The sequence below is a fragment of the Asterias amurensis genome, chromosome 13 (genome assembly GCF_032118995.1).
Source record: "Asterias amurensis chromosome 13, ASM3211899v1".
Classification (NCBI taxonomy): domain Eukaryota; kingdom Metazoa; phylum Echinodermata; class Asteroidea; order Forcipulatida; family Asteriidae; genus Asterias; species Asterias amurensis.
In genome coordinates, this window is record NC_092660.1 from 9,110,211 (window position 1) to 9,130,671 (window position 20,461).

The 20,461-nt window shown below is 37.7% G+C and overlaps 1 protein-coding gene across 1 annotated transcript in view; it reads left to right on the top strand.

The window, feature by feature from the left end:
- Positions 1-20,461, top strand: part of LOC139946372 (arrestin domain-containing protein 3-like) — a 73,926-nt gene that overhangs the window by 12,236 nt on the left and 41,229 nt on the right. Inside the window, exon 2 of the mRNA XM_071944012.1 lies at positions 16,368-16,508. Coding sequence (XP_071800113.1) covers positions 16,368-16,508 — 141 coding nt within the window. The remainder of the gene's footprint in view (positions 1-16,367; positions 16,509-20,461) is intronic.

Here is a 20,461-nt window from a genome sequence, read left to right on the forward strand (position 1 = left end):
CCATACTGCATCTCTGCTCCTTACTTGGTGCCTCTCAACATGTACATAAAATAAAAACCCTGTAAAAATTTGAGCTCAATTGGTTGTCGAAGTTGCGAGATAATAATGAAAGAAGAAACACCCTTGTCACACGAAGTTGTGTGCTTTCAGATGCTTGATTTAGAGACCTCAAATTCTAAATCTGAGGTTTCGAAATCAAATTCGCGAAAAATTACTTCTTTCTCGAAAACTATGCCATTTCAGAGGGAGCTGTTTCTCACAATGTTTTATACTATCAACCTCTCCCCATTACTCGTTACCAAGAAAGGTTTTATGATTATAATTATTTTTAGTAATTACCAATAGCGTCCACTGCCTTTAAAAGGAATATCAGTTCATAGTTTGCCAACCAATCTGTACGCATGCGTAAATGTAATTAGCATATTTCCAAACAAAGGTTAAATAATTAGAACCGGTACTTGTATTCAGTTTATAAAACGAGAGGTTTTGTTAGTCAACATCGTTCGCGGTTCGTTTGTTTTAGTTTTCCATTGCCAATCATGAATCTTAAATCTGTCAAAGGACAATCAACGGCAGGCCACGGTTTGTTTGGAATCATCAGTTCGCTACCTTTTCAACTCAATCAGCACAGCTTCATCTCTCACTAGTCCTTCGCTAGGACCGATAAAAAACAAACAAGTTGAGCTGCTATTTCAACTTCAACAACGTCACTCCAACCATCCCAAAGGCACTCGGGAATCTATGCCCCGCCCACCCTCTCTGAGGAGGTACTCAGAACAATATCGCCAAGTTGTAAACACGGTTGATGTGAAAAGTGTAGCAATGAGTACGGTCGGCGCGTGTCATTATTGACGAGCTTCTAGTCAGGCTCCGAGAGTCGTCAACAGGTTCCCCAGACGGGCCCTGAGGTGCAAGGATAACCTGGTAAAAATGCGTCACGGACACGGAACGGGAAGAGAATTTTTAGTAAAATACATGGTCCCTTGTCAGTTTCACTGTGTGTGGGCTTAAACACACAAAAAAACAGAGAACAAACAGGATTTACGTTATTTTATACCGTGTGACATTATCTCGTGGATGAATAATTGTCACAGAAATATATACGGAGCGAAGGAAGTGGTGTTTTTTTTTCTTTCGTAAAGAAAGGGCATTGATATTAGTTACGACTTGTTTTCTCAAAGGTATCTGCTCTGATCAATGATTACTGATGAATAAAAGATACATGTGTTGAGTTGCTTGCAAAACAAATGTCTTTTATTTGTAGAGTAAGAAATTGACATATTTATACTTCTTGTTTTCTGAAATATGAGACAGCTCAAAGTTGATGAACTCCCAAAAGGTTCTGAATTTATGGAAAACATCATAGAAACTATATATAAGCATGCGTTGGAAACACTGTATTATTTTATGGGTATTATGTTTGAATAACATATCGACGTTTCGAGCAGGGTATTATGGTTGAATAACAAATATGAATAACATATCGACGTTTCTAGCAGTCAGCTCTACGGTCTTTCGGAGAAACTCAAAAATCTTACGGGACTCACTAGAATACACAGCATTCAAAATAACAAAAAAAGTATTTAAAAAAAATTCAAAAGTACAAATAAGACCCACTTTACATTGTTTTTAAATTGCAGTTTTAAATGGCACGACAACTTAAACGAACTGTTTCGACATGTGTCCATTCTCTTGTACTGACTGGTCAAATACTTGAATCAAATTCAAATGTCAAGTCATTAAATATGAAAATAAAGGTAGTCGTCAAGCTTTATAAATTGTTATTCCCAAAGAGAGTTTCATTTTGGCTTGTGCAATTTGTTGATGAAAGTACCATCATTAAAGCCACTGGACGCTATTACTCAAAATAATTGTTAGCATAAAAAACTATTGGCCACGAGCTGTTGATATAGTATAAAACATTGTAAGAAACGGCTCCCTGATGTGAAGTATTGTAGTTTTTGAGACGGATAATTTCTCATTCAAATAATGAAAAGACTTCAGCTGAAGCCTTTTTATTATGCAGCTGAAAGTACACAAAGTATGCAACAAGGGTGTTTTTCTTTCATTATTCTCTTGCAACTTCGATGACCAGGTGAGTCCAAAATGTTCATAGATTTGTTACGTTATGCATATGTTGGGATACACCAAATGGGAATACTGGTCTTTGACAATTACCGAAGTTGTCATCTGTCACGAGAGACAACTAAACGGCTTCATGGCCATTCCTAGCAACACGTACATTGTATGCACGCGCGCAAGTTAGACAACATGTGAAATACATCATTTTAATAATTGCGTTTAGATAACTTGCATAGCGTCTGAATCAATTGCCTTCGCACAAAAAAAAAACCACTCAGGAAATTACCTTTTTTTCTATGAGGGTGTTCGAAGGAAATGCATTTAACAGATTAGCCTTCGGATTAAAGGGAGGGCCATAGATGGCTTTTGGCAACGTAGTACTGGAGTGCGTTTTGGCGACCCCAACCAAAAACTGTTCCTGACGTCATAACCAATACGGTAACCGAGCTCACAACTAGGTTATCGTTCAGTCTGAACAGCAGAACCAACGACCAACAACCGAAACAGTTTTTGGTTGGGGTCGCCAAAACGCACTCCTGGTTTAGAGGCGAAATTATTAAGAAAGATACAATAAAAATCACAGTGAACGTTTCAGCTGGATACAGTGTCTACTTGTTGAGATAAAGCCCCCCTTTTTGGGCTTTTTACTTGATCCCCTTATACCAAGAGTGGCTTTTAGCCTGGTTTGGGCAGAACTTGCATGAAGAAGCACAATATAAAAGCCTAGGCTTTTTATATAAAATTATTTCCCAAAATTTAATGTTGTAGTTGGTAAACGTATTCCTTTTCACTCCTGTATTTATCAAAACAATAGGCAACCGATTTGAAGTAAAACTTATTTCCGCAAAACAATTAAATATATTCACGTAGTTCACAAAACAACGCTGACGTGACAAATGAAAAAATAGAAACTTCAGTAATACATCTTTACTTCTAGCGATCAGAAGAATAAAAATGTATAATCCATAGTCATGAGTAAAGCTTCTTAACACACAGCCATGCGACATAGGCTACAGTACGTGCGTTAGGAATAAAGCAATAAACGCTAACGAGTGATGGTACATTAATTTGCATATCGATTGCATCCCCAAGACAAGCGCAATTAGCGAACCCGGGGCTATCATTAGAGGACCGTGCCCCCCCCCCCCCAGCAGCAGCAGAGAGAGACGACTTAAAGGAACTGGACACTATTGATAATAACTCAAAACATAATATTAGCCTAACAACTTACTTGGTAACGAGCAATGGAGAGTTAGTATAAAACATTGTGAGAAACTGCACCCTCTGAAGAAACGTAGATTTTGAGAAAGAGGTGTTTTTTTCACTAAATATTGAAAGACTACGGCTGAAGCCTTTTATTTGTAACTGCAGGCACACAATTTTGTGCAACAAGGGTTTTTTTCCATCATTTTCTTGCAACTTCGATTACCTTTTGATTCAAAATTTTCACAGATGCAAAATGTTATTAGGCCTATACATAGACTACTGGTCTTTGACAATTACCCAACGTGTCCAGTGCCTCTAAGCACTGGGTCGATGGCGGTAAGATCGTTCGTGTGTTAGTGGATTACAGACTGCGTCATCCAACCATAAACAGCTTCCCTTCCATTTAACAGTTCAATTGTTTTTTATAGAAGTGTAAATTGAATAGTTTATAATGAATATAATATACAGCCAACCTGTTAAAGACAGTGGACACTATTGGTAATTGTCAAATACTAGTCTTCACAGTTGGTGTATCTCAACATATGCATAAAATAACAAACCTGTGAAAATTTGGGCTCAATTGGTCGTCGAATTTGCGAGATAATAATGAAAGAAAAAAACACCCTTGTCACACGAAGTTGTGTGCTTTCTGATGCTTGATTTCGAGACCTCAAATTCTAAACTTGAGGTCTAGAAATCAAATTCGTGGAAAATTACTTCTTTCTCGAAAACTACGTCACTTCAGAGGGAGCTGTTTCTCACAATGTTTTATACCATCTATCTCTCCCCATTACTAGTAATCAAGAAAGATTTTATGATGATTAAAATTTTGAGTAATTACCAATAGTGTCCACTGCCTTCAATATTAATATATCATCCAAAAATGGACGGCATTTGTGTGTATGCATTTCAAACTAGACAATCGAACAAATTAGCAACGGTGATTTTGAAGGTTGTTCAAATGATATTCTCTTGACCTCGACCTAAGTTTTACAAAAGGAACAATTAATTTTCTCTGAAAGATTGGAACAATGTATAATAAATTAGTATCCAAATTGGACCCATTCACCTTCTTCAAAAATAACAAACTAGTGGTATGACTTTCCCCCTTTAAAGTGTCACATCAAGCCTGATAGCGTATAGGAAATGCACATACTGCTGTAGCCTCGGGTCTATTTCATGCCACTCAAGACTGCATAAAATTGATGGTACGCTAATAATACTATACATAGGGAGGAAAGCAATCAGTTCAATTTGCAATAAGCTGTATGCAGTGCACTCACTCTACGTCAGGTTCACCGTAGGTAGTTCATCAGCGGCTTAAATTATACCCGGTTTGTTTGGCTGAACAATTTGTATATGGATTTGCCGGTACATGTGAAGGTTCTCGTTTTAGCTTGCTAAACGGTGTGGGGGTACCCCCCCCCCCCCCGCCCCATTACGTTCTTCCTACAACCCGTGGGGTATTTTGACACCGCGCCCTGGCGCCAGTAGTCCCTTCCAGGTAGGCTTGCCATGTACTCAAGTCCTTCACCTTGACAATATTTATCCACATTAGAATTTCTGGAGAATAGTCTAGGCTATTAGATATCAGAAATTTATAGAACAAAATATCTCTTCTGACCCTCCATTTTTTATATAAAATAAAATAAAAATTCTACAAATGTGTGATAAAGTATAGGTTGAGTCTCAGTTCGAAAAGGCAGAAAAAAATGTTTGCCGAACAGCCTCTATCACTACCGGGCACTCTCGGTAGGCTCGTTGGTGAGACGCTGCTCTAGAATAGCAAGGGTCGTTGGTTTGAATCACACCAAAGTAACATCCCTGCGATATTTTTGTTCACACGACTCGGGAAAGTATTGAGTATACAGTGCTAACACACATCAGTGTATGGGTTAAACCCAAAAAAATTAATGTTTGTCAGAGCAATCGGTAGGCTTACTCGTCACAATTTTCCCCCAAAAAGGAAATTCTGGTAAAAGTCACAACTGGTTATATCATAGAGCAAGGACCTCTATGGTTATATTACTGCATACGGGGTATGAACAAACACGCACCAATGGGTCTCCTGAGAATGGTATTTGATCAGTGTGCGTTACCATATATGAGCAGCAGCACAACAGAGTACAACATGTTTATACAGCACAAGAGCAATGGAAAGACAAATGCTTCATATCTCAATCAGACACAAGGTCATGTATGGAAATATTTTATGCAAAAAAAATTGACATCATAAGGAAAATAAAACAGGGGAGATGAAGGTGGACTGGACACACTGCCCGAAGAAATGACAGTAGATGGACAACAAGACTTATTGATTGGCCACCTAGAACGGGGAAAAGGAGATAGGAAATACAATTGTTTTGTTTGAAGTTCGCCCCAAACAAGGCTAAAAGCCACTCTAGGTAAGGGGCTTATTCCTCTTAAAACAGTCCAGATTGTAGGATGGGGGGAAACATCCACCAGGCAAGGAGTTTCAAAGAGATGCAGGGCATGGAATAAAGTTGTTGGAATGACTCTTTGTTCTAATGTCAACACACAAGAGTGTATGGATGAGAAGAAGCAGAAAGTCTGGTTTCACGCTCAAACACCCTAATAGGAGGATCTAGGTCGGACACACTAGTACTGGTTGCACATTTACCATGAACATATCTGTAGAGAAGACAGAGGCTGGCTACAGACCTACGGTGGGAATAATGTTGTTCCGTTATGAAGGAATAGTATGGACAAGAACAACACGGAATAGGGATGAATGAATTGCCTACAAATGACATGAACAAGTAGAAAGAAGAAGGGAGGGATGAAATGAGATTTTATGGAGATTAACAGTATGAACAAGTATAACGTCAAGGAAAAAAGATGAATGAATTGGCAACCAAGGTGACGGAAAAGGAGAAGAAGCAGACAATTTGAAGAAGATTGAGAGATGGCAGTAGATCTTATGAAGGAATAGAATGAAAAGGAACAACAATGAATAGGGATGAATGATTTGTTAACAAATGACATTGTGAAAAGGAGAAGAGGCGGATTTATTGAATAAGATGGAGACTGGATGACAGTATAGATCGTTTGAGGGACAGTATGCACGAGAACAGCAAGGAATAGAGACGCGTTGCGTTTTCATGAGGGTAGACGGAAAAGGAGACCCAGTAGAGGACGTACGTCATGGACTTTGGTCGTGTGAATAAAACATTTTATGCGTAATTCATGTTATGTCGGGGGTTTATAGGGTTAGGGTTAGGGTTAGGGTTAGGGCTAGGGTTAGGTTGCCTCGATTTCGATTTGACATCTGACCCGACATCAAACATGAATTATGCATACAATGTTTTATTCACACGACCAAAGTCCATGACGTACGTCCTCTACTGGGTCTCCTTTTCCGTCTACCTTTCATGAGGAGGGTTACACTAGCACTGCCTTAATTCAAATACAAAATCAATACCGACGTGAACCAGTTAAGTACACAGAGATGAACCGGTTATGTACATAGAGACGAACCGAAGTTAATTGTTAGACCGATGGTGAAATAATTACTCTTCAATAATTTTCTTAATCAGTGGAGTGAACAGTCCAATCATAAATGGCACAACTCCCACACAAGGTTGGACGCTTTTAAAAAAGACAGTCAAACGCTTTGACATTTTAACCCATTAGGTTATATGCTTGGTTGTATGTTTGATTTATTGTGTCTTCCTGCAGCATGCGAACCAAGTATATTATCATCAATCGCTTAGGTCCGGGCTACATTTAGGGCTCGGGCTACATTATGGTGCCGCACACACGTCACTACATCCAGGAGAGTGATTATCAAAGTCTATCATTTTCTATTTCTGTGCTAACAATAATACTGTGTGTAATGTAGATGTTTATGAGAAATACGCAGCAGAGAATTCGGATAGCTCGATCGTTCTAGCTGTTACCAAATTTAGCTTTGTGTCTTGGGTTATAGGTGATCCCGTTGCAACACAAACTTGGCTAAACTGGGATGGTGCGGCGTAGCGTCATATCCGTAACGTGCAATTAAAGAAAGAAAAAACAAAGTGGGGATGAAACGCACAAGAATGAGCCTCAATAATATTATTTTACTTGCAAGTGAGCAATTTGCTGTAAGGAAAAGACCAGTCACGGCAATAAAAGAGACATGTCAAAGTCCATTTGTCGTCTTGGTTTCTTTTCAATTTCAGCCAGCGGGTAAATGAAAGTATGTCAGCGTAGATTACCGGGAAAAGGTTAGATTACTGAAGCGGGCGTGACCGCTAGCCCGTGCCGGTCCTAACTGGAATCTATCGGCAGCGATTCTCGTTCTGAAATAGATGGACGCCGGACAGAGCGTGGTATCTCCGTTTTTAAATTCATTATGATGCTGTGCTCGATAAACTCCAAGCAGTAGCAGCGATATCATTCGACCTTCTCAACGGGGCTAGCTCACTGAACTCTACGGGGTCATTACTGGGTGATGACGTCATGACATGGTCGCAGCTATAGTCTACCATGCATTGTTACGTGTAGATCTAGTTCAGCTTTAAGTGACGACCATTGTAGAGATGTAATGTCTCCATTTTGATGATGTCAAAGAATGTGTGAAAGATGGGGTAATGTTAACAGACTGACTGTGTAGGCAAATTTTAAGACACTGGACACTGTTGGTAATTGTCAAAGACCAGTCTTCTAACTTGGTGTATCTCAACATATGCATAAAATAACAAATCTGTGAAAATTTGAGCTCGATTGGTCGTCGGAGTTGCGAGACAACTATGAAAGAAAAAAAAATACCCTTGTCACACGAACTTATTTCCTTTCTGATGCTTGATTTCGAGACCTAAAATTGTAAACTTGAGGTCTCGAAATCAAATTCGTGGAAAATAACTTTTTCTCGAAAATTATACTCAATTTCAGATGGAGCTGTTTCTCACAATGATTTATACTATCAACCTCTCTCATTATTTGTAACCAAGTGAGGTTTTATGCTGATACTTGTTTTGAGTAATTACCAATAGTGTCAACTGCCTTTAATAGAAGTACCATATAAGCAACTGCAAATTAGGCCAAACGACTGTCAAATGTAGTGTATGTAACTTGCTGAGTAAATTTGATAACTATAATGTGCTTCATATGTGCCCCCCATAATCTAAAAGCTCATCTTGTATTTGTCGATACCGAACAATGAGAAACTCTTCCGTATAATATTCAATTCAACTTAATTCTGAATCAATCAAATAACGGCATATAATATTATAAACATGACTGGCAGTTAAGAACTGAATTGCACAATGGCACAGGAATTAACCAATAATCTTAAAGTTTCAATATTAACATGTGACATCATTAAACTAGAAGTTAAAATATTGTTGACCAATTAATCAAAATAATAGAAGCCCCGTCCTAATACAGTTATTGAAAGATACTTTTTTGTACTCAATGAAACATCACTTTAGGGCCCCCCTTTCATCAAATATCCCGAAAGCCATATCCAAATGGAAGCCCCAATAGCATGCTACTTACTTTGAATGCTAACCTGAAACTATGCAAATACGAAAATACGAAAATAATATTGAAACGGTTGCTAAAACGGTTGCTGAAACGGTTGCCAGTACCGCGACCACGCCAACTGCACGTTATAAAACCGAGTTAGTTGCCCCGCTGATGACACGGGCGGTGTTTCCCCCAGCGGCGTTAATTTGCCTCTTTCCTCACGCGCTCGACAAAACGTCAATGCAATTCCCACAGTTTGGAGTTGACGTGATATACACGTCGTGTTCACTTAAGGATGATATCCTGAATGTGATGTCACCGAAACTCAATAACAGAGTGACATGCACAATATGCTAATTGGTATTAGGGAATAATTTTAGTCTGGGTTTACCTAATATAACAATGTTTTGTTTAAAGGGACACACCGGCCGAATTGGGCTATTTGGGCTACAAAATAGACTAAGCTATGACTTCAACGGTCTTCCAGGAATGAAGAAGAACAGTCCTTAAAAAAAAATCATCAAATTTAGCCGTTTTTAACATTTTAATGCAAAAACGCAGGTCGCGTGATTGTTCTAACCAAAAAGTGGTACAAACAATCACGTGACCTTCCGGGCTAGTTTTACTTTCAGCCGTTTAAAAGTAACTTACTTAACCAAATTTAAATCTTTTTTTTACAAAATTATTGACGAATGATTGACGAAAAAGATCATGTATTCAAATTATCGCTACAAAATGTAAATAATGGTGAAAAATCTAACATAAGATTCACATTCAAAGAGTCCGTGTAACGGAAGCTTGTTATACGGCCGCTTTGGTTTTTAAAATCATTTTTCGCAAAATACGTGACATTTTGATGATTTTTTTTACAGCAACCATCTATAAAAACATTGTTTATGATTCTACACCCCTGTATTGCGTAAACGGTGAGCCGGTGTGTCCCTTTAAACTTTAATGTTCCATTTACTTGACCCATTTCCCTTTTCACTACACTGGGGGTGTTTCTTAAATTAACGTGGTTTTGTTTTTGTTATAGGCGATTGTGCAGTCTGGTTTTATTAAAAATATTTATGTTTGACCTACGGGTCACGAAGTTTGTCTTAAAACTATAAAATCAAATTAAAATAGTAAAATTGTGAATCTCACGCATGCAACATTGTGATTGAAAACAAAGGTGAAAGTGTGTGAGCACACAAAGTTGTGTGCAGTGTCTTACTTTTCTAGAACGGTTCAACATTTAAAAACCAATTAAATACAATTTGATATTCTTGTGGGATTACGCGTACAATATTGTACAAATTTTGAGCATGACACAGCCAACAATTTATTCAAGTTCGAGAATGAGGACGGGAAAGAAAAACATGAACAAGAACTGGAACTGGAACGAGTTCACATATCTTATATGGTTTCCCCGGTCCATTTCAGCAAAAGTACACATTAAATTTCATGAACCTGCATTCAAGTTAAAGCATGTTTATTACTTCTGTCTCAAACTATAGGGTTCCGTTTTCATTAATGCATTATGTTTTCGTGCACGCATGATTTCTTTGTCCTCAGTAGATTTCGTTTTAGTTATTCTATTTCTAGTTTACGCATTCAATTCAACACCACATTTTTACCATTCTTAAAGGCAGTAGACACTATTGGTAATTACTCAAAATAATTATTAGCATAAAACCTTAAAGGCAGTGGACAATTTTGGTAATTGTCAAAGACTAGCCTCCACAGTTTATGTATCTCAACATACGCATAAAATAACAAACCTGTAAAAAATTGAGCTCAATCGGTCATCGCACTTGCGAGATAATAATGAAAGAAAAAACACCCTTGTCTCACGAAGTTGTGTGCGTTTAGATGCTTGATTTCGAGACCTCAAGATCTAAGTCTGAGGTCTCGAATTCAAATTTGTGGAAAATTATTGTTTTCACGAAAACTATAATGGCACTTCAGAGGGAGCGGTTTCTCACAATGTATTATACCATCAACCTCTCCCCAATACTCGTCACCGAGGGGAAATAGAACGCTCCGGGGATCACCGAGGGAGTCATAGTTTTTAACCATTGCACGAGTAAAAGCAGTCAATATTTGTTTTATAACACCCCAAACTTTTTTAAATACTGTACTATTATTAAGTTACAGACCTGAATGCTACAATCCACGGACGCCCACGCGAATACAGATTGCAAACACTTTTACTTTTATGTGTTGCATGTGGTGTCGTGCAATCCGAAATGGTTGCAGAATATTAATTTATCATACTCGTACACGCAACGGACGTCTGGGTACTGCACGCCGTGTGCTAGTCTGTCGGACTAGCGCACGGCGCCATGTGCTAGTCTTCGGACTAGCGCATGGCAAACCGACGGCCGTCGTCTATAGCAAAACTAAGACATGTCATGTGACGCGCTCTAAACCAATAAGCAGGCAGAATACTTGCAAGGGGGTTATAATATAAAACATTGTGAGAAACGGCTCCCTCTGAAATAACGTAGTTTCAGAGACAGAAGTTATTTTCCACGAATCTGATTTCGAGACCTCAGAATAAGAGAGGTCTCGAAATCAAGCATCTGAAAGCACACAACTTCGTGTGACAAGAGTTTTTTCTTTCATTGTTATCTCGCAACTTCGATGACCGATTGAGCTCAAATTTTCACAGTTTTTTTATGCATAAAAGACAGGTCTTTGACAAATACTTATAGTGTCCATCTACCTTCAACTATTTACAGCTGCTGGCTTTAGTTGAATAAAACCGAATGAGTCTTGCTGCCTATTGAAATTGAGTGATCTTTATTTTGGTCATAAATGCAAAACTGGGGAAATTTATTTACTTCTGTGTAGAATGCTGGTTAAACGGAGCATCCATTTTCAAAAGAAATTGAAGGAGCCGAGTGTTAAAATGAATGTATTTTTGATGAAATTGGCAAGGGAAACCTATTGTAACCAATCTTTCCTAAACTTATTCTTGTAGATTAAAAGCATCAAAACTATAAAGCAGCTATAGATGTCAAAACACCCATTCCCCGAGGGCTACGAAAGCCTCTCTTTCAAACTAGATATTGATTAGAATTTTGTAATAGGCTACGAATAATGGGGGTTATTATAGCAGCTATGTAAATGTCATGACATTTCCTACACCACTGACAGGTTGCTGTATCTGTACATCAAAATTGCCATTGTCGTAATGCTTTCCAATTGGGGATTATCGTTCTTCTAAATCGATTCAAAGAGGGAACCTTAAAAACGAATCAGGAAAAATGTTGAGGATGGCAGACTTCAGACAAAAAAATGGCAGACGGGGGGGGGGGGGGTAGTCTGATGTCCTGAAAGGTTCTGATTGTATATACGATAAATTGAGCATCAGAGAGTTAATGTGGAGAGCTCTCGATATTGCCGAGAGGCAAACCGTGATATCATGTCATCAGATCTCGGCTATACTCAATTAATTATGAATCAGTCAAAGTAGGCGCAAAATGTCAATCAATAGTTCGGAACATCACTGTTTTGTGAATGAAGAATATACAATCATTCAACTAAATTATACTAACTATTGTGAATGAAGAGTATAAATTCATTTAACTAAACAAACTCATGAGATTTTATACTTATTTAAACAAAATCATCATAATATATCACTGAGCTCATTCTGTTACGTTTGAATTTAGTTAATTGTGCTCCATTGCATCAGCATTCATCAGTCAAAAAGGAGAAATTAAATTTCAAGGTTTAGTATTCACTGGTCATAATAAGATCGCTGAAATTCAATAGGTCGGAGATATTCAATTTCGCAAAAGCCATGAACAAGAGACTGGTCAGCCATTCAGTTTCACCAAAATGTCAATATTATAGGTAGTAGAATTTTAAATGAGATTGGTAGACAATTTAATCTTGAATTTCCATTTAAATGTAAGAAAATGACTGAAACGGACAAATTCATGTGTGCAAGAAAATGAGATTGCATGCAATGAGCTGAAAAGAAACCCTAGTTTGAGTGGACAAGGGAGACATGCGTGATTTTGAAAGTTCACAGATTTTAATACACACAACTTATTAAGATGGTCATTGAGGGAAACTCCTTTTGGATTGTTGTATGTTGCTTGAAATGCAACAAAATTCGAAAAACCAGTCAAACAATGTGTTTCACTTGGCTCCTATTATGGCATATGGAGCTTCAACATTCATTTGTTATTGCATATTGGGTAACATGAAGTGTGGATACTGGTCCTTAAAGACACTGGACACTTTTGGTAATTGTAAAAGACCAGTCTTCTCACTTGGTGTATCTCAACATATGCATAAAATAACAAACCTGTGAAAATTTGAGCTCCATCGGTCGTCGAGATATTAATGAAAGAAAAGACACCCTTGTCACATAAAGTTAGATGCTTGATTTCGAGACCTAAATTCTAATTCTGAGGTCTCGAAATCAAATTCGTGGAAAATTACTCCTTTCTTGAAAACTATGTCACTTCAGAGGGAGCCGTTTCTCACAATGTTTTATACCATCAACCTCTCCCCATTACTCGTTACCAAGAAAGATTTTATGCTAATAATTATTTTGAATAATTACCAATAGTATCCACTGCCTTTAAGAATGGTAAAAATGTAGTGTTGAATTGAATGCGTAAATGTGAAATAGAATAACTAAAACGAATCTTACTGAGGACAAAGAAATCATGCGTGCACGAAAACATAATGTATTGATGAATGCGTTAATTGCTAAAACGGAACCCTATAGTTTGAGACAGGAGTAATAAAAATGCATTAACTTTAATGCGTGTTCATAAATTTAATGTGTACTTTTGCTGAAATGGACCGGGGAAACCATAATATGTGAACTCGTTCCAGTTCCGTTCATGTTTTCTTTCCCGTCCTCGTTCTCGAACTTGAATTGTTGTCTGTGTCATGCTCAAAATTTTTACAATATTGTACGCGTAATCCCACAAGAATATCAAATTGTATTTGATTGTTTTTTAAATGTTGAACCGTTCGTAAAATAGAAAAGTAAGACACTGCACACAGCTTTGTGCTAATAATTATTTTTTAGTAATTACCAATAGTGTCCACTGCCTTTAACGATTCATTACCAACGTAAGACATAATTATTAACCATGCTGTGTAATTTTAAACAATAAACCTGAATGATCGAATGAAAAATCACGACAGTTTACTGCCTCTATTCGTAGTACCGCTAGGATCAAAATTGATTTTGAATACAGCTGATTACACGAAGACCTCATAACCCCATTTATTGAGGTCATAATTATTGAGCGTGTCTGGTGACCAAAGAATACGTAGACTCGACTGATTTTGTTATTCTCGCTTTTTGAGTTTGCCAAAATTTGGTATGAACACTCTTGCTTACTTTGTTTATTTGCTGCAATTTGTTATCGACAGACGATATGATAATCATACTTGGTTTGAACAGATATTACACTTAATGCATTTCCCCCTCAAATCCGGATACGACACAAAATGCTTTTTTTTTTTTTACATCTCTATAATAATTAGACTAAGTGGATTCCCTCTCAAACTGCTTTAAGCTTTCACTTTTCCCTGATACCTCTCGCCCTACGGTTTTATTATAATCCATAAACTGCAGACTATTTCAGGCTGAGGTGAGCCATACCGTATTACCCACGTGTAGGTATCAGTGAAACACTCTTTAGATACTCGGTCCCTTGTTTCCCTTCTCTCTTTTTTCCTCTTTCACTTTTGGTGGATTTTAAATTATGTGTCCTCTCCTGGTATGTTTAGGATGGTTGTAAATATCAGTCACTGTGTATTTTGTCCCGTTTATATTCATAGTTCTTCCTCTCTATTTTACAAATTTATCTAGTGTTCTTCATCGTAAGATTCACACCCCCAAAAATGTTCATGTTTTCTTTTTAAAGACACTGGACACTATTGGTAATTGTCAAAGACCAGTCTTCTCACTTTGTGTATCTCAACATATGCATAAAATAACAAACCTGTGAAAATTTGAGCTCAATTGGTTGTCGAACTTGCGAGATAATAATGGAAGAAAAAACACCCTTGTCACACGAAGTTGTGTGCGTTTAGATGGTTGATTTCGAGACCTCAAGTTCTAAACTTGAGGTCTTGAAATCAAATTCGTTGAAAATTACTTCTTTCTCGAAAACTATGGCACTTCAGAGGGAGCCGTTTCTCACAATGTTTTATACCATCAACCTCTCCCCATTACTCGTTAACCAAGGAAGGTTTTGTGCTAATAGTTATTTTGAGTAATTCCCAATAGTGTCCACTGCCTTTAAATAAGCTCAGTCGGTCGGGTCGAAGTTGCGAGATAATAATGAAAGAATTGAAAACAGCCAAACTTACAAAATTTTGTTTTTCATACAAGATCACTTACAATTTGTAAATTGAGGAAAATTTTCCCTTTCTTAAGTTGAAAGGCAAGCCCTATATGTGTATGAATGTGAATATAGCATGTCCTGTAATTCTGTTTGTTTGGCAAAACAGCTTCTAAAAAATATCAATTTTGAGTGAGGGCTATTTGCCATGAGCTCACAAAACTTCGTTTATCATATTATAAGGTCATTCCTATGTAAAATGATGTGATTTTCCTTTTTCATTTCTAAATATAAAAGGCACATCTAATGTGTTGATGTTAATGTAACAAGTCCTATCATTCTGTTTATATGCAAAACAGCTTCTCAAAAATGTAATTTTTCCAGTTAGGCTGTTTTGCAATAGAACGGCCATACATGCATGCCTTTTCCATTAGCAACTGTGGCTGGTTGGTTGCTGGTGGCAACGGGCAGTATATCAGTCATATCTCGTTATGATATGGATAACCAATCTTGTTTCATCTAAGAGTAAAATTTGACTGTCGCCGTCGACCAAAGCTTGCCATAAATAATTGTCTGGATTTGTTTTTCCCCTTCGTCTACTTCTTTTTTTTCTGGCAAGGTTTTTTTTTTTATGACAGCGTGGTCTACGTATCCTGTTTTTGAAATGTTCGGCTGTTTTAATCCTACGTAAATGTACATGTATACATTAAAACCATTTGAAAAACGTTACTGACGGTGTCTTGGATCGGACGAGTTGGTCTTTGGAAAGCGTTGAAACCGTTTTTGATGAAATGCGTATAGTTAGAAAGGTATTTTAAAAGTAGAATATAATGATCCACACAAGTATCACTCGAAATTGCACGGTTTTCCTTTTTACGTTGCTAACTAACACGGTCGGCCATTTTATGAAATCAAAATTTTGACTCCACAAAATGGCCGACCGTGTTTCTTCGCGACGTAAAAGTAAAACCGTGCAAATTCGAGGGATGTTTGTGTGGATCATTACATTCTATTTATAAATTATCTGTCTAACCATTTGCATTTCGTCACGAAAAGTTTCAAACGCTTTTAAAAGACCAGACTGATCCAAGGCAGTGTGTTCCTTTAACAGTAAAGAAAAGTTTCCGTATCCTGCCACCACTTTTTCATTCGTTATGAAATGGTATATAATTTGCCTAAATGAGATATTCCTACCAAAACAAATTGTTGAACAAGTTGTGGCAGGATACGGAAATGTTTCCTAGAGTGAAACTAACCGAATTAAAAACTACTCACATTTTCCTCTTGCCTTACCAGGGATTCGGGTGTCACTGAAGGGTGAGATCCGAACACAGTGGAGGGAGAAGATCAGGTCGGCCACGGGACAGAAACGAGGTGGAACCTGCCTACGAGGTGGCGAACAGTCTATCTACGATAGGACCACAGTCTGGGGCAAAGGTAAGTTCAACTTGCAGCACATTATATTGTTCATATTCCTTTGCGAGGCTAGGATGTGACTAGCTAGATTGTGGTCGTTTGGTCTAGCCCCTGGAATAATTCTCTTGGGGTTTTCCCGTGTCCCTTCCACATCTAAACTGAAACTTTTTCATTAACTCCTCACCTCATTGGCTCTGATTAGAGAGCGTCGAGAATATACATCCAGATCCAGCTGATCTAGATGTGGCCCACCGAGTTATGGTGGCTGGATCATCAGTATCACAGTGTGGGTTCGAATCCAACTGGATCCCGGCACTTGTGTCCTTAGCAAGACACTTAACTTTAACCGTTCCTTGACGTTTATATGCTAACTCGTGGACTTTGCCGAGTAATCAAGTAGAAGTAGAAGTAGAAGGTGTATGCTATGGCTGCAATACGAAGGGATAACTTCAGCCTATTACCGATTCAAACCCACTGTTGTTGGACATGTTCAATGTTGATCTTTGCAAACTTGTCCGTGTACTATAACCGTAGTTATTGGGGCACCGACTACTACTGTTGTCTAGCTTCCCGACTGATAACCTGTACAACAATATTTACCGTAGTTTTGGGCACCGACTATCACTTACGTCTGGCTTCCAACTTATAACTAATGGAATGATGTTTGTACGTACAATATTACACCAGTCTGGCTCCCTTTTGATGATAACGATACCATTTACTGCTGTGAAGGGGCAGGAGGGTATTCTTTTTATAAACACAAGAAACATTTAGGACCCACCTAAAGTTTGTTTTATGGTAGGGATTGCTTACGTAAGAGAACAATAACATATGCATTGCTTTGTGGTTGAGTGAGACTACAGAAAAAAAACCTGCTCGGTTACAATACATTTTCAAAATATGTCGACAATGGGCCTTTAGAATCAAGCCTATACAGGCATTCTTTACATTTATAAAAGAGCACGCTCTTAAGCGTTTGCAGGTGGAAAAGGCCTCAATGATGACAAGTATCGCGAAGGGGACTTTGTTTGAAGACGATAGTGTCAGCCCCTTGTTTCACTACAATATAGGGGGTAGCCCTATGCTGCTGGGACACCTATGTTGAATTATGGAGAGCTTTTGATAATTTATATAAACCCTTTATATTTGTAATGTTGTTGTAATTTGGTAATAATAATAATGAACCATTTTTGTAGAGCGCATATCACAATCACAGAGAAGTCCCTATGCGCTTTGAGATGAAAACAGAAGAGAAGTAAAAGTTAATAGAGATGTGAAGTAAATACAAAAGCAAAATTTAGTTGTTACAGAAAGAAGTACTGAAGGCTATTGCAAAAATAAATGTGTTTTTAACTTTGTCTTAAATAAATGGTAGTTACTTTTTATCTTTGAATTTAGCGCTTTGAGACCAATATGGCAATGTGGCGCTTTATAGTAATATTAAAGTCACCTGGAAGTGGTATTTTTTCAAAATAAAGCTTTTGTCACTAGTATATGTGTTTTGATGAGTGGAATGTGAATAAACAGTTAACTAAGGTTTTAACAAATCAGTTCTTATGTTATTTACAAATTTAAGAGTAGACCCCGACCCGAGAGGGCGTTGTTCGTGACGTCAATCGAGGCAGACTTTGCCTGTAATGCGTAGAGTAAACACAATTGCAAAGTACATGGACCAAGTCGTGAGTTTGTACGTTTAAAAAAAAAAAATGTTTTTTTCCGGCAATGCCGACCAGGTGTATTGCTGCTGAATGCAGAAAAACACTTTTTGAAATGTACCAACTCACGACTTGGACGTACATGTACTTTGCACGTGTGTTTACTATACGCATTGCAGGCAAAGTCTGCCTCGATTGACGTCACAAAAGGGGTAGGCGGAGTCAGCCCCCCAAACAACTTTATATATTTTTTAAACATATAAATCGTGACAAACAATTACTAAAAAAAATGTTTTTTTGTTCGTAAGCAAATACTCTTATGTTTGAAAGAAGAAAAAAATATATATTTCCAGGTGACTTTAAGTATTCAACTATTATTAGGCCTATTATTATCAAAACATTCGCCATGCTCATTCAATTGCAGCCTTCAGGAAAGCTCTTAAAGGCACTGGACACATTTGGTAATTCTCAAAGACAAGTATTCTCACTTGGTGTGTACCAACATACAAACATTTGCATAAAATTCAAGTCTGTGAAAATTTGGACGCAATTGGTCATCGAAATAGCAAGAAAAATATGAAAGGAAAAACACCATTGTTGCACAAATTCGTTTGCTTCCAGATGCCTAAAAAGGCTTCGGTCCAGAAGTCTTTTAATATTTGATTGAGAAGTTACCTCTGTCTCAAAAAATATACGTTACTTCAATGGAGCCGTTTCTCACAATGTTATTATCAAAAGGTCTCCATTGCTCGTTACCAAGTAAGTTTGTTTGCTTACAGTTATTTCTAGTAATTACTAATAGTGTCCAGTGCCTTTAAGACTCATTTATTTGATTCCTTATTTTTGCTATTCTGTTATTCAGCATGTAACAGCTTTGTAAGAGCGCTACATAAATGTTTCTTTGGGTATTGTATTGTATTGTGTTATAGTGTTTGTACCTAGGCAACAGATGGATACAACGTAACAGTTTCAGCCCCCGGCTAAGTATCGTTGGTTTTCAAACAAAGGCAGTGAGAGAGACTTCTGTAAATGTATACACACACACGTGCGCAGTAATCGAACGGGGGAAAAGCCATTTGGGCCTCAATCACATTAGACCAAAATAAAATAAAAATGTTCAGCGTCCCGACCGCTTCCTGTTAGGAGGCTCTTTTTTTTGGGGGGGGGGGGTGGGGGGTTGAAGTTGTTTTTCTTACTATTTTTCTTTTTGTAAAAATTATAGATTTAAACTATCTCATGCGATTTTTTTTCTTTTTTTTTTTTCTTCATAAAGCCCAGTCAGTGAGTGTCGGGCGGCCATTTAAAAGAGAAAATAATAAGAGAATCAATGTGTGGTGAAGAGGTTTTCAACTAGTGGTTTAATCCCAACGAAGCCTGGTTCTTGATAATTTTACCGAGACGAAGTCGAGGTAAGTTATCAAGAACCCGGCCTCGGCGGGTTTAAACCACTAGTTGAAAACCGATTCAACGCACTTTGATTCCCATTCATAAATACCTTTTCGGTCAAAAAACATTCTAAACTTGTTGGTCAAAAAGTAAAATAAATGCAAAATTATAATTGTTCAATTATTTTTTCAACACAACACCCCTCCAGCTATAGCTATGAAATGGTAAGGCCCTCGGGTAAACAACTCCTAATAAGGGAATGCTGTGGGCGTCGCGCGTATCGCGTGATTTTGGGCAACTGTTTCAGCCGTTGCTCTCGACCAAAAGGAATGAAGAAAATATCTTATAAGCACAGGTGCAAGCTCGCGTGTCACGCCCATGTTTCAACACTTTTTACTGGTCATAAAAAAGAGGTTTATAGACACCCACGTGACGCGCTCTCCACCAATAGGAATAGCGAAACTGTCTGAGGTATTTAAGAATAAAAAATAACCACCTTCTTCCTTACTTTCAAAAAGTTTGGACGATTATTGTGTTTTTTATTTGGCCTCATGCATTACACCATTTTTTAGATAAATGACTTTCATTAATCTCAGATCCTCTTTATTCAATCTAGAGACGGCGTATGACAATTTTAAAGGCACAAACTGGACACTTTTGGTTATTATTCGAAACAATTTTAGCATAAAAAAATTACCTGATGTAAACGAGCAATGGAGAGCTGTTTACAGTGCAACACAATGTGAGAAACGGCCCCCCCCCCCCCTGAAGAAAGACGCAGACATAAAGATTTTTATTATGCATCGAAAAGCACATAAAGAAATGCAACAAGGGTGTTTTTCTTAACAGTATTTTTTCTTTCATAATTCTCTTGCGAAAATCGATGACCAATAATTGAGCCAAAATGTTCACTAGTGTGTTATTTTATGCATA